At 41.0% G+C, this 13,232-nt stretch overlaps 4 protein-coding genes across 4 annotated transcripts; 2 read left to right on the top strand and 2 right to left on the bottom strand.

The window, feature by feature from the left end:
* Positions 1-319: 319 nt before the first annotated feature.
* LOC137748776 (uncharacterized) lies at positions 320-2,531 on the bottom strand. Its single transcript, XM_068488957.1, has 4 exons — positions 1,892-2,531; positions 1,690-1,792; positions 904-1,121; positions 320-745 (listed from the first exon to the last, which is right to left on the bottom strand). The coding sequence occupies exons 1-4, from the start codon at positions 2,506-2,508 to the stop codon at positions 481-483; spliced, it is 1,203 nt and encodes a 400-aa protein (XP_068345058.1). The 5' UTR covers positions 2,509-2,531; the 3' UTR covers positions 320-480.
* Positions 2,532-2,717: 186 nt separating this feature from the next.
* Positions 2,718-5,090, top strand: LOC137748777 (pheophytinase, chloroplastic-like). The gene is made up of 6 exons (XM_068488958.1): positions 2,718-2,831; positions 3,057-3,158; positions 3,641-3,811; positions 4,077-4,320; positions 4,554-4,645; positions 4,780-5,090. The coding sequence occupies exons 2-6, from the start codon at positions 3,064-3,066 to the stop codon at positions 5,069-5,071; spliced, it is 894 nt and encodes a 297-aa protein (XP_068345059.1). The 5' UTR covers positions 2,718-2,831; positions 3,057-3,063; the 3' UTR covers positions 5,072-5,090.
* A 1,012-nt stretch (positions 5,091-6,102) lies between these two features.
* Positions 6,103-10,063, top strand: LOC137747803 (uncharacterized). The gene is made up of 10 exons (XM_068487948.1): positions 6,103-7,404; positions 7,501-7,611; positions 7,969-8,146; positions 8,251-8,429; positions 8,902-9,038; positions 9,121-9,216; positions 9,373-9,442; positions 9,532-9,606; positions 9,679-9,724; positions 9,839-10,063. Exons 1-10 carry the CDS (start codon positions 6,103-6,105, stop codon positions 9,898-9,900), a joined length of 2,256 nt encoding a protein of 751 aa, XP_068344049.1. The 3' UTR covers positions 9,901-10,063.
* Positions 10,064-10,215: 152 nt separating this feature from the next.
* LOC137748501 (protein RER1B-like) lies at positions 10,216-12,375 on the bottom strand. The gene is made up of 4 exons (XM_068488662.1): positions 12,268-12,375; positions 11,633-11,994; positions 10,757-10,937; positions 10,216-10,633 (listed from the first exon to the last, which is right to left on the bottom strand). Exons 2-4 carry the CDS (start codon positions 11,980-11,982, stop codon positions 10,613-10,615), a joined length of 552 nt encoding a protein of 183 aa, XP_068344763.1. The 5' UTR covers positions 11,983-11,994; positions 12,268-12,375; the 3' UTR covers positions 10,216-10,612.
* Positions 12,376-13,232: the final 857 nt, after the last annotated feature.

Below are 13,232 nucleotides of genomic sequence, written 5' to 3'. Positions count from 1 at the left end.
GAGCTATGGGAAGAGAGAGTTGAATGCATAACCTCAGTTACATGCCCCGACCTTACATCAACAAACCAGTAGTAAAAGGTTGAATTGTCATTCCAAATCTACTTTTGCTATGCAAACGTGAGTTAGGTCAACTGCTCATACTGCCAGTGCATGTGCACGCCTCCTTGTGCCCAATCCAATCATCTAACTCATAAATTGAGTAGATTAGAATATCGTTTAGTCAAAAAATAAATCTATTGAAACTCTAACAATGCAAGCATGAATGAAGGCTATGAAGTAGTAGGATATGAAAAGTTCAAAAGAAGCATTAGATAACATGGATTTTCGCTGTGAACTAATAGACTACAAAATTATTGGCATTTGCTGCGTGAGAACTAAACTCATCGACACATTTATAACCTCGGACGTGTTCCTATTGAGAACACACCAGCCGCTCTTTAAATCGAATGACTTCTACACAACAATCTGCATTTGCAGAGTTCACGTCGTCTTAACCGTAGTCAAACAATCTTTCAAGAAACTGTCAAGCTCCGAACAGTATATGTCGGGGAAATTCCTGAAGTGATCCACATGAGGTGTTGTGCCGAAATTGAAGGACCTTACAATTCTACCCTTCCGCTTTTGCTCCGCCATGAACAACTCGACTGACTGGTGTGGAATGACTTTATCAGCAGTGCTATATAGGTAAAGTTGCGGGCAATAAGGAGTGTTTTCCGAAAGAATAGAAACTACCTTCGTTAACCTCCTGAAAGAAAACAAAACAAAAGTCAATCGTATACCCTTCAACTGAAATGTTCTGCCCATTTTCTTGAGCATCCAGTCATATATCATCTAAGATTTACAAGTGTTTAAGTCAAAAACAAGTTAAGGGAAACAAATGTTAGAACTCAGAGCACTACTTACTTATCCACATCAGGAAACTTTAGAAGAACCGAAAACAGCTTCTCTAATACCAGCAGAACCACGGATTCAACTAGCGGAGGCTTATCTTCTTGCAGCTTTGACAAGCTTGCCGCATCTTCTGACTCATTTAAATCTCTAGCCTCAAGGCCCTCAACTGCAGAGCTTGTTAAAGAGCTGCGTTTCTTCAAAATTGCTGCAGAAAATCCTGCTGCCCACACCTGTCAAGGTTAAAAGAAGGTAATCATTTGCACACGGTACCATAAATGCAAAGCAAAACGACACCAATTAGATGACAGACGCGAACTACTAATTTAGTAGTACTAAGCACAGTATCAATTTTGGATTCGAAAATCTGGAGTGGATCTTGAAGCTGACATTTTACCAAATAGAGAAATGTGAGATGTTATGAATTCGAAACATATAGCTCAAGTTGAACTCACATTGATGTAAAACCATAAAACTAAACATAAAGCGATAAAAAGCAAAATATTTGGCCAACTAGATTCATAAACATTCCTTGGCTTCAAGTAATTGCATTGAAGATTCAATCAAAATGCAACAAACAATTGAGAAGCGAAGGAAAATCTGCATTGCAAGGTGATAAGTTGCAGCAGTCTAATGAGCAGCAAGTCAATTCAGAATCCACTAACTAGGGAATCCAATCAAAAGCACATCATATATTCAATCTAAGCAAACAAATTCATCCAATTCTTATGACACGTTCTTTTGTTATTCGACATCAATCAATCGATACTTAAAAATCCGATCAACCATGATCAACAAAACCTTGGGATTAAACGGTTCAGCTGCTCCTGAATCAACAACACACCCTTTAATCTTTTCCATCAGATCTTGCCTCCCCTGCATAATTTCAAGAATGGCGCCATACCTGCAACAAACCAACCGCCATAAGCAAACTCCGAAAACCCGGGAATTGACAATCCATGAAAGCAGTAAAATCAATCACATTCAAACAAAGAGTACCTACACAAACCAACCCGTGTTGCTGAAGGTGTGGAAAAGCAAGCACCTTTCTCCGCCCTCCTCCACCCACGAAGCGAGATCCCGGGCCAAGTCCGAAACCCGATTTTCGACCCGGCGGCTCAAATCAAACCAGAGAACCTCCCTCGGATCAACGACGAAGGTCACGGCGTGAATGCCTCTGGAGTTGTACCACTCCACGTACCTCTTTAGGTGCTTCGTCTTGGCCCCGAGCCAGCCTAGCAACACCACCGTCACTTCACGGTTGTGGGTCCCGAAAGAACCCACATTTCCGTTAATGCCGCCGTGGAACGCCCGGTTCCAGGTGGGAACGCCGTCGTTTGAGGGTGAGAGAGAGTGGTTGAAGTTGCTGAACGTTGACGGGGAGGAGAGAGAAAGGGGGAGGGATTTGAAGGGGTTCGGATTGAAGGAGAACGAGGAGTGCGGCTGCGCGAGCGAAAGAGAAAAGGGGGTTCTTTTGACGACCCCGTTTCGAGCGAGAGTGTGAAATGTAGGCGAGGGCTTCGCGGGTCTGTGGAGTTTGGGAGAGAAAGCGAGGGCGGACGGTGTCGTTCTGGCGAAGAGCTGGAGGTTGAGGCTGAGAATTCTCGCCGGAGTTTCCATGGCGCAAATGAAAATTTTCGGTTGGGAGTTGGTTGAGTTGCAGACGAAGAAGAAGCACGACTGTCGGTGATCGCCTGGGGATTATTGAAAAGAACGACGTCGTTGACCCAGGAAGAAAAACGACAGACCGTTTAATCACGCGAGCTGACGTCCTCCAGCGCTCCATAACGCAAAACGTACACCGACCAGAGAGATGCAAAAGCTCAAAACTTTACAAATTACAGCTCAAATTTGAGAGGTTTTCACAGCCACTGAAATGTCGTCGTCCGTACTAATTCATGAAAGCAGGTTCTTTGGCCCCACAAGACCGTATAATTGCCACAGTAAGTTCAATCACTCTACCTTTGCATTTAATTCAATCAAGTTTCGATTTTGCAGACGTGGGTTAAAATAGTTGTTCAGTAAGTCAGCCTCGTGCACCCGAGCTTTAGGAGGGTTCTAGTCGTAAATTAGAGTAGTTTAGAATTTCGAGTTCTCGAAAATAAGAAGTTTGAAATTTCTTTTTCTGGGTACTGTACTGACCACTGAATGTTGTTTGCACTTGGAAGGAAGCAAATGTGGAATGAGCAGGAGGGGTTTTGCTTTTGCAGGAGTTGCAGCTGCAGGAATCCCAGTCATGGGTTCTTCTTTGGCCGCTCAGCCAGTTCAAGGTTAATCTCTTTACTTACCATCTTAGTTCATGTTTTCCTTGCAATATTTCCTGCTTTTAGGCAAAAGGGTTTTGGATTAGGTGTTGAAAGACTGGAATTTAACCCGGAGGGGCACAATTTTTGGACATGGAGGGCCTCCGGTTTGCTGCTTTGTGCCCACCACCTTCTGTTTTTCCCTTCAGTTTTGTATCTTTACATTTACTTGTGGTCGTTTGCAAATTCCTCTAAGCTCCATCCGCCGTGTGGGGAGTTGGTGTTCAGCCTATAAACGGAGAGTGAGAGCTTTAAGATTAAGAATCAGATCAAATACGAAATTTCAAGAAACCGAGGGAGCTTTCCTTTTTGTTTCTTTGCTTTAATGATTAGAACCCAGTTGTTGTCAACATGTCTTAAGTTGCAGGAGGTTTGGATTTCTTTTAACCGTGTGATTTTACGTGCATACTTTAAAGCCGATAAGTTTTTGTTTTCTTCCCATGTTACAGGTACAATATTCCGGAGTTGGCCAAAAAATATAAGGTTTATGCGATAGACTTGCTGGGGTTCGGATGGAGTGAGAAAGCACTTGTTGACTATGATGCATTGGTTTGGAGAGATCAGGTGGTGGATTTCTTGAAGGAGATTGTGAAAGAACCGACAGTTTTAGTCGGAAACAGGTAATCTGAACTTTGATTGGTTACGTACTGCATCTTTAATAATTCATCTGTACTCGTGAATGTGGATGATCGTGTTTTTGAACCATCAAGTAATGTTTTCTAAATTTACGGGCATAAAACTTGATCGAGGTTTTCCTAACTTTTCTGATTAAGAAGGGTAATTTGCTTTGAGTTCATTATTGCAAAGGGAAAGTGCGTGTATCTCATGTTTTCTTTTGAGATGGCTTTTGAGATAATGATTATATGGCTCACCGTAAATTTTCAGCCTTGGAGGTTTTACTGCTTTGGTTGCAGCTGCTGGGTTGCCCGAGCAAGTAGTTGGAGTTGCACTCCTGAATTCTGCAGGACAGTTTGGAAATCCTAACAGTGAGGCCGAGGAGTCTCGGGAGGAAACAGCCCTGCAGAAGTTCATCCTAAAGCCCCTGAAGGAAGTTTTCCAGCGGGTGGTGCTTGGATTTTTTTTCTGGCAAGCAAAGCAACCAGCACGTGTTGAATCCGTCTTAAAGAGCGTAAGTCACTTTCTAGTTTCTAAGCTTTTCCGTGAAGTCTGAGCGTAATGTCAACCTTAGTATAAACAATAAACGGATAGGAACTTTTACCCTTATTGAAACTTAGCTCGCAGATAGGACGCCTTCATCCCAATGCCCAATTCCATGATGTTCCAATCACTATACAAAGCCTCCCAAATTCGTAACAAAGTTTTATTACGATGTGTTTTAAATACTTATTTTTGCCAACACAGGTGTATAAAAACACTGCTAATGCGGATGACTATCTGGTGGAGTCCATAATAATGCCAGCAGCTGACCCGAACGCTGGAGAAGTCTATTACAGGTATGTGTAGATCTGTTCTGTAATAAAGATCCCCTGAATACGGATGACAAGACTAGTGATATCTTGAAGATTTGGTCATGAAAATTGATGTCTGATTCGTGCACGTATGATGTTTTCTTGATTGTTTTGCACAGATTGATGACCGGGTTCATGACAAACCAGACCAAATATGCTCTTGACAGTGTCTTAAGCAAGATGTTTTGTCCGCTGTTGTTGGTCTGGGGGGACCTGGATCCGTGGGTAGGTCCGGCCAAGGCTAACACCATCAAAGCATTTTATCCAAATACGACTTTGGTAAGTCTGCAGGCCGGGCACTGCCCACACGATGAAGTTCCAGAGCTTGTCAAATCGGCTTTATTAGATTGGTTATCAACTTCGCCACTCAAAACCTCTCTCCTAACAGTCCGAACGAATAGAAGTATGTAGCACCACCCCTCACGTTTGATTCGAGGATTATACTTTGCGAATGTAAAATTGTAAATTCGATTTTCAATTACTTCTTGAGGTTAGCTTCCCTCTGTGTATATGGCTCCATTTCTGAGCTTTTTATGTTCGCGGAAGAGTTTCTTTGTTGCAGAAAAGAGTTTTAAAGCTTCTTTTGGTGGAAGAGTTAAACAAGGAGAGAGCGATGGGTGTGTTTTGTGCATTTCTTGAGCTACAAGTAAGAAGCTTTTTATCTGCTTCAACCTAGAGTACGAGAAACCAGAAAATACATTGACTTGTAGCTCAAGAAAATACATTGACGTAACAAATGTATATTGATTAACTTTATATCTTAAAAGTATAAACTTTTCGTCCATTCATTCTATAACCCGTCCATGACAGTGTTATCGACTTATCGTTCATTTAGTAGGAGACAAAGCCACAACTTGTTACGCAGATGAGATTCCTAAGACTTCAAACGGCCCGTTGCCGGTAGGCTGCAACCTTATATTCCCATAAAAACAGACAAGACAAAGACAAAAACATGAGCTTAGAAATTTCAGAAACACTAAGTTTCCTTTATTTTATTTTATTACAACTGTAAACTTAGACACTCACAGCATAAACATCGACATAGTTAACATCATCAATGACTTCTGTTCAACTTCTTTGTAAGCATCGGATCCACAGGTTTTAAGCATTCCCTCCTCAGATTCCTAAGATACCCTTTTGTTTGTTCTTCCCATTGTCTCCTTTCGTTATAATAAGTTTATGTTTTTCGCTTCTCGAATTTCTTGTGCTTCTAAATCAACCCTTTGACTCCGGCCTTGTGTTCAATTGGGTTTTGTTGTAAGCTCTCGGTGCTCAATTTGGCGGTCATTTGGGGGGCTTAGCTGGTGATCAGAGTTGTCTTCCCTGTCATTGATGCCACACTTGCCAAGCCTGACCACTTCATTGGCAAGTTAAGAAACCTTGCAAGGCTTACAAGGATTTGAGTCACTTTCTAATTGTTGCCTCAATTTGGTTAGTTAAAAATGGAGAATAATTGGTCAAGACACAGGAGGAATTCTGTGACGCCGGTGAAGCAAAGGAGGAGTGGATATGAGCCATCTGATGCCGAGACAGACATCCTAGATAGCCCGTGGCATGACGGAAACAAATGGCCTAATGGAGGATATGAATCTGAAGGGGCAAAACCAGAGTTGGATTTGGGAAGAAAGATCAGCCCTTTGAGGCAGAGCAGGAGAAACTCTTCCTGGATTGAATACGACGGCCCTACTCCAAGAACTACCTCCGTGGTAAGCCCAGTTCGAAGAAGAACCAGCAGCAAGTCGCCCTACAAGCCTGGAAGAGGTGACAGCAATGCTCGAACTTTGCCAATGGCGGGTTCTGATATTCGTAGGAACATCAGCCCCTTGGGAAAATCCGAGCGCAGGAGACATGTTTCACCTTTTCAAGCAGACCAAGAAGAGCGTGCTTTGAACAACAATGGTGATCAGATTGTAGACTCAAACAGAAACCAACATCATCAAAGAATGAACAGCAGAAGATCAGCAGCTGCTCTGCGGCATAGATCACCGAGAGAAACTGACCAGCAAAGCAATCGTTCAATCACACCTACGAAAGGGGAGAGAACACCCTCACCATTGTCCAAAAGCATGGCTCATCAGAAGCAAAGGCAAGTGAGCACGCCATTCGTCAGCGAAATCAATGAACTGCTTGCTCATGCAAAGCTTGCTAGAACTTCTCCAGATCCCATCTTGAATAACAAAGCTGCTCCGATTTACGAAACCTCAGTTTCTATTGCACCAGGTGACATCTTTTTCTCTGGAGAATGCAATGTCGTGGCATTGCCTCAAAATCACTTACAAAAACCGAAAATGGTTTCCTCTGCCGCCTCACAACAGAGAAGTACTACTCGATCAAATGGTAACTTCGGTCACGATGTCAATGCCCACGGACTTTCATCTCTGTATGGTTTGTCGCAGACAACCACCACCACTTCCAGCTCTGCGGTGAGCAGGCAGAGCAGCAGGAGGCTGAGCATGGCTAGCAGCAAGAGGAGTGATGCAAGCAGGACAACAACCGCCAGCATGAGGAAGTTCACGGATAATAGGAGGAAGAGCGAAAGTCAGGCATGGTTTTCGTGTATGAGAAAGAGTTCTTGCAAGAACAAAAAATTATCACCTGAGCGTAGCACGTTCAATGAAGCTGCATTCATCGAGAAGGCGTTCGTGGTAGAGAGTCTCAGGCAGTTGTGGGTTGATAAGCATAGACCTACTTCGTTGAATGGATTCACTTGCCACAAACAAGAAGCTCAAGTTCTCAAGCAACTTGTGAGTAATTTTCGCATACATTGTAAATCGTTTTCTGGGAACCAGTTCCATTTGTGCGTATTTCTTCCGTTTGCTCATGCTCCGTTGAATATGTAGGTGATTGATAACGTCAGTCCACATATTTTGTTTACCGGACCAACTGGTTCTGGGAAGAAAGCTCTAACAATGGCGTATCTACGAGAAATTTACGGTGATGCGAGTTGGGAAGTACGTTTGTTTTCATCAGAGTCAACAAAGTTCAAATCTTTTTCCATGTAAATTGACTGAACTGATCATCTTTCCCTTTTGTTTCCTCCCTGCAGATATCTCATGATTTGAGGTGCTTCCAGGTTCAGGTATTCTCTTGTGAAATAGACATTTGAGATAGAAATAATGCCTCACATTTTGTGAAATAATGTTCTTATAGTAAAAGAGTCGTTCCTCCTTACCTTAAAATCACATGCTAACACATATGCGTAAATAACTTATCAAACTCAATAAAGTTTATGTGCACATGTCAAACTGTGATTTATCTGTACTGGACGAGCGTTTTCAAATTTCTCTTACATGACCCAATACTAACAGGAACAAGGGACAACGCAACTGGTGGTTCCATTGACATCCAGCCCTCACCATGTGGAGCTCAATGTACAGTTGGAACCAAATGCCAGATATGCCCTAATGGGTTTGGTCAGAGAAATAAACAATGACAATGAACTTGCTCCTGAAGTCAGCTCTATAAATTTAAAAGCAAATCATAAAGGTCAAAATTCTCTCAACACACCCAGAAATCCCCTCTGCACACTTTTGACTTATCTCTCTCAAAACCCTAACATGGTTCACTTCTCCTTCCTTTTTATATGCCAGTGATGGTTCTTTATGGTGTTGACAAAGCGGAGCACATTCAGCACTTGATCAAATGGATCATGGACTGTTACTCGGATGCGTGTAAGCTCATACTTTGCTGCGAAAATGACTCCGGCGTCATTGAATCGGTGAAAAACCGGTGCAAAGTCATCAAGGTTGATGCTCCTGTGACTCATGAAGTAAGTATTACATTGGGTTGTAGGGCTCCCAAAATGCTTTTTTGACTTTTGATTATGCATTAAGTTTTTTCTCTTTTCTAATACAAGCGATATTCTACCTTAACTAATCTAAATTGCGGAGAGGGAATTAGAACTCGAGTCAGGTGCGAGGATTTTCTTAACCAAGAGCTAGCGTATGGATCTGATATCGATATCAGAAGATCAGGGCCAAGTTACTATGTATAGAATAGTATAGAATACTTTTATTTTACGATTAAAATAAAAGTATATCCCTTTCGGATCCTATTTTGCGTAACCTCAATTTCAAATTTTACTAATTTGAAATAATCTATCTCATTCAAATTTCGCATTGAGCTTTTGATATATGCGTCCCATTACTAATCCAAGAAGAAGGGGGGAGGGGGGGGGGGCATCTTTCTGGCCAATGTGGCTACGCCCACGTTCGCTTATAGTTTACTTTTCTCTTTGCCAGATCATGGAAGTTCTTATTCAGATAGCCATGAAGGAGGAATTTGACCTACCTATGACCTTTGCCAATAAGATTGCAAATAAATCAAAGCAGAATCTGAGAAAAGCAATCATGGGTCTTGAAGCATGCAAAGCACATAAGTGAGAACATATTGCAAATAAATTGTTGGAAATTTGGACTTGTTGTTATAAAGTCAACTTACATGGAGCTTTGCCAATGCAGCTATCCTTTTGGAGAAGAACAACCAATTCCACTTGGATGGGAAGAGGTGGTGCAAGAACTTGCTTCCGAAATCCTAGCTGATCCGTCTCCTAAGAGGTAATCATTTCACTGGCATCCGTTGAATGATGTGAATCTCACAATCATTGACGGATGCGAAACCCACAAGGGATTTCACATCTGACTCAGTTACACCGTTCATCTAACAGCATCCCGCAATGTTTGAATTGATTTTCCGTATTAATCTTGTGTCAGACTATTTTTCATCCGGGGAAAGTTTCAAAAACTTCTTATAGATTTTGTACATCCGAAACTGATTCTACTGGTACTGTATCGATCCCTCAAACTTCTTGTTCGTATATACATAGTCACCAAAGTATAATTTTGTGAGAGTTTTCATTTTCCGAAATGCAGAAGCTTGTGGAACAGTTCCTAAAGGGAGTAGATGCTAGTTCTAAGAGGGAACTCTATTACTGGCATGCTTATTATGTAAGTTCTCTACCTCATCCCCTCTTTCGGCTCTCGGAGAAGATGAACTGACTCAAATGTTTCTCCTTGCAGGAGAAAAGACTCCCAGCAGGAGCGAGTGCGTTACTGAAACTAGAAGGTAACATATACAAGCCACCAAAATCCTTCATCCAATTATATAAGGAATCAATAATTTGAGCACGAGTCCAGTTTTGTAGTAAGTTTATGTGTTAATCATGCACTTTTTATGCAGAATTTGTGGCCAAGTTCATGAGCATATGCCGGAAGAGTTCCAACAACCGGCAGTATGTGTAGTTTATATACTCTCGTTGAGAGTTGATCGTTTCTTTCCGTCTATGTATAGGGTTTTATCAAGATTGTGTCACGGCAGTCTAATACTCGGAAAAAGAGAACGAGACAGAGACAGACAGCTGAAGCTTTTTTCCTAGGGTCAAGATGATCACAAAGATTTAGATATAGCACAAAGGCATGATTCTCTTTGTTTAGACAAAAAATAAAATAAAACAAGCTTTACACATTCTTGGTTCAGTCTTTACGCATTTCTTTTAACATGAACACGAAAAACATGTGAACATTATTTTAGTATGAAAGAATGTAAACACACACATCTGAACATGGAACATCTTCTCATGCTTTACATGCAACGAATACACTGGGTTCATGCCCCCGACACGACATGTTCATGCAACACACAGACAATATAACATAGACTGCTGTTAGCTGTGTCTTCAACAAGGTATATTTTAATCTGCTAGGCAATGTTTAATGAAAAACGAATGCAACTTGAACTCTGATTAGGCTATGGAAGATTAACTATTTGGGCATCCTGACAATACCTGTCATCCGCTTCTAAACTAGAGAGGCTAGCACATGTTCAAATGTACTGAGGGAACATTACCTTCAAAACAAACTTAAGATCCCAAATTTATCGTTTTGCTTTCACTCAAGGTTCTACAAATCGTCAGCATTTCATTTCAGATTTGTAGAAAAGCCGCTCCCATTCAGACTACTTCTTTCCAGTGTATCGCTGCAAGAACAAATGGGGACAGCATAATAATTAGTTTCCGATCATGGTAAGGAATGACTCACTGCGTACATATGAGGGCCAACCAAAAAGATGGGGAGAAAGAATGAGAATATATTTACTCACCCTCTTTCCGATATCAAATGGAACATATTTGTATTTGATCATGTGTAGGATCTGCCTTTTCATTGTGAGGACAAACAGAACAATCCAGTAGCATAGCAGTATTGGCCAGAAAACAGGTACGTCCAGCAGAGAAATAAAGGTCATGATAAATGCAATAACGAATGCCTTTGTGATGGAATACCTAAAAAACATTGAACACATTCATTTTCCATGATAATAAAAACGTCGTAAACAACATCCTTGTAGAACTCCCCGAGATTTTACAGCAAGTGTGATATTAAGAATTAGAGACTATTCAACTTCATTGCTGCTTTTCATTTTGTGAGGTGAGCCAGTTTAATCATGAAACTAGGTATTGAACCAGTCGGCTGGTAATTCACGTATTGATTTATGCTAACTGACACTCCATGGGATAAACATCCTGTTGACTCAGTCACTCAAGGAATTTAATAACACATATAACCTGATGCCTATAACTCTATAAGCTGTACCGACGCTTCAACTGCAAAACCATCCTTCAGTAGTTAAGAATTACTCCCGACACTATTCAAAAACAGTTTTCTACCATTACAGTAAAACCCATGAAAACCCTTCTGTAAAGAGGGAAATATATTGTTTTCATACATTTCTACGTAAGTTGAACCAAATACACAGGAAAAATAGCACACAGATATGGCATAATTAGAAGACACTTGAAGCATTTATTACTACTACAAGATACATTCACACATCCTTTAACATGCCCAACAAATGGAAAGGGGGGTTTCCATCAAAATGAAGAAAACCCTGAACATAAGAAATCACACCAGACCATACAATACTATTGTTTAGATACCATCACTGCATATATGAAGCAAAAGAATAAATGAAACTTACCAGAACTTAAACTCGGGAAGGCGGCGAACAAAAGGCTTAAACTCATCAGAACCACTTGTTGGCAATGAAGCCCCATCCAAGGCCTCAAGCTCCGGGTCAACCTTGGGCGAGAAGAAACCAATCAAGAGATTCAAAACGTAGATCCCCAGACCATAGGAGACAACATAGAACCCCTGAACATAGTACACACGCAGAATGTAAATCATAGCCAAAACTAGGGTTCCTAGCCATCTATTCACAGTGTGAGGCGTTGACCGATCCAAATAGTACTGGAATGCTCTCGCAAAATTGCTCCGCCATTGGGCCAGTGGCGCCGCCGCTGCTCCGCCCTCACTTCCAATTCCCTCCATCAAATTCGGATTCTATCAAAAAATTGCAACAAAAATTACTCTCTTTTTCATTTTTGGAAACTGACCTAACTAATCGAGGTACTTACTTTGTTTGCTCAACATAGAATAGCATAACCGAGAAAAAAAATGTATGAATCGAAATTTTCTATCCCCTTTTCTCGGGAAACAAACAGGGGGCTACAGATTATTCTTGTGCATAAATGAGTGAACAAATTATATTAATTAACTGCGGACTAAGATAAATCAAGCAAAAATGAATGTAGGATCTTCGAGAGAGGAAATTACCAGGCGATTGAGTTAGGGTTTCGATGAAGCGGACGAAACGAGAAAGACGATGAATTTACGACTGCTGCCACTCCGCGATTGGCTCTCGTGGTCTCTTTTAGTTCATAAAGCTCTGGGAGGTCGATCTTACCTAATAACGGGCCGGGTCAAACAAGCCCAATTTAACCCAATGAGGCCCAGGCTCACGTAATAGGGCTTTCAAAATAATGAAAATTCATCTTTTTTACCTTTCTTTCAAACGTATTTTGGAATGCGAATTTGAACACGAGAATTTGAGTAAAGGAGTAAACGCTCTAAAAGTTTGATCTACAAACTCTTTACGAAAATATTGAATTCATTCACACTAAACATTTAGCGTCATAGTAATTAAGGACAAGAATACAAACGAGTGTCGTAAATAAATGCTCTTCCAATAGTGGCGGATCTAGGAAATGTTTGTGTTGGGAGGCAAGATGTAGCCCAAGTTCACACCATTTTATCCTCCATACTCTACTGTAATCTTCTTAGGACTTTTGATAAACAAGTTGGCCCTATAACAGCCATAAAAGCTCATCATCGAGAGCGAAAATGCACAAATAAATATAGTATTATTCACTCGCTCTTATGTAGATCCGTCAACGCAGCCAACCTAATTCCTTTTTTAAGTTAACAGTGACATGTGCAAATGGGACCAAACGTCCTCCTTATTAACATTTTTATGGTCATGCCAAAAACAATCTGTTTTATGGGTTTCAACCACATGCTTTTGAACCAGTGTCATTACAGTAATAATTTGACTGATTTGATGTCACCAATCTTCGTAGCATGGCAGCCACTCGAAAGGGATAGAAGAGGAATATACCGATGCAAATTGGAGGGTTGAAAATATGAAATTATAAAACTGAGAATATTCCCAGTTTATGAATTAGAGCAAACTTTTAGTAAGAATGTTTTATTTAGTGAGATCAGCGTAAAGTCGAGCGTAA

The sequence above is a fragment of the Pyrus communis genome, chromosome 10 (assembly GCF_963583255.1).
Source record: "Pyrus communis chromosome 10, drPyrComm1.1, whole genome shotgun sequence".
In the NCBI taxonomy this organism is placed as follows: domain Eukaryota; kingdom Viridiplantae; phylum Streptophyta; class Magnoliopsida; order Rosales; family Rosaceae; genus Pyrus; species Pyrus communis.
Note: the sequence above shows the minus strand (reverse complement) of the source record. Positions and strands in the feature narration are given on the sequence as shown.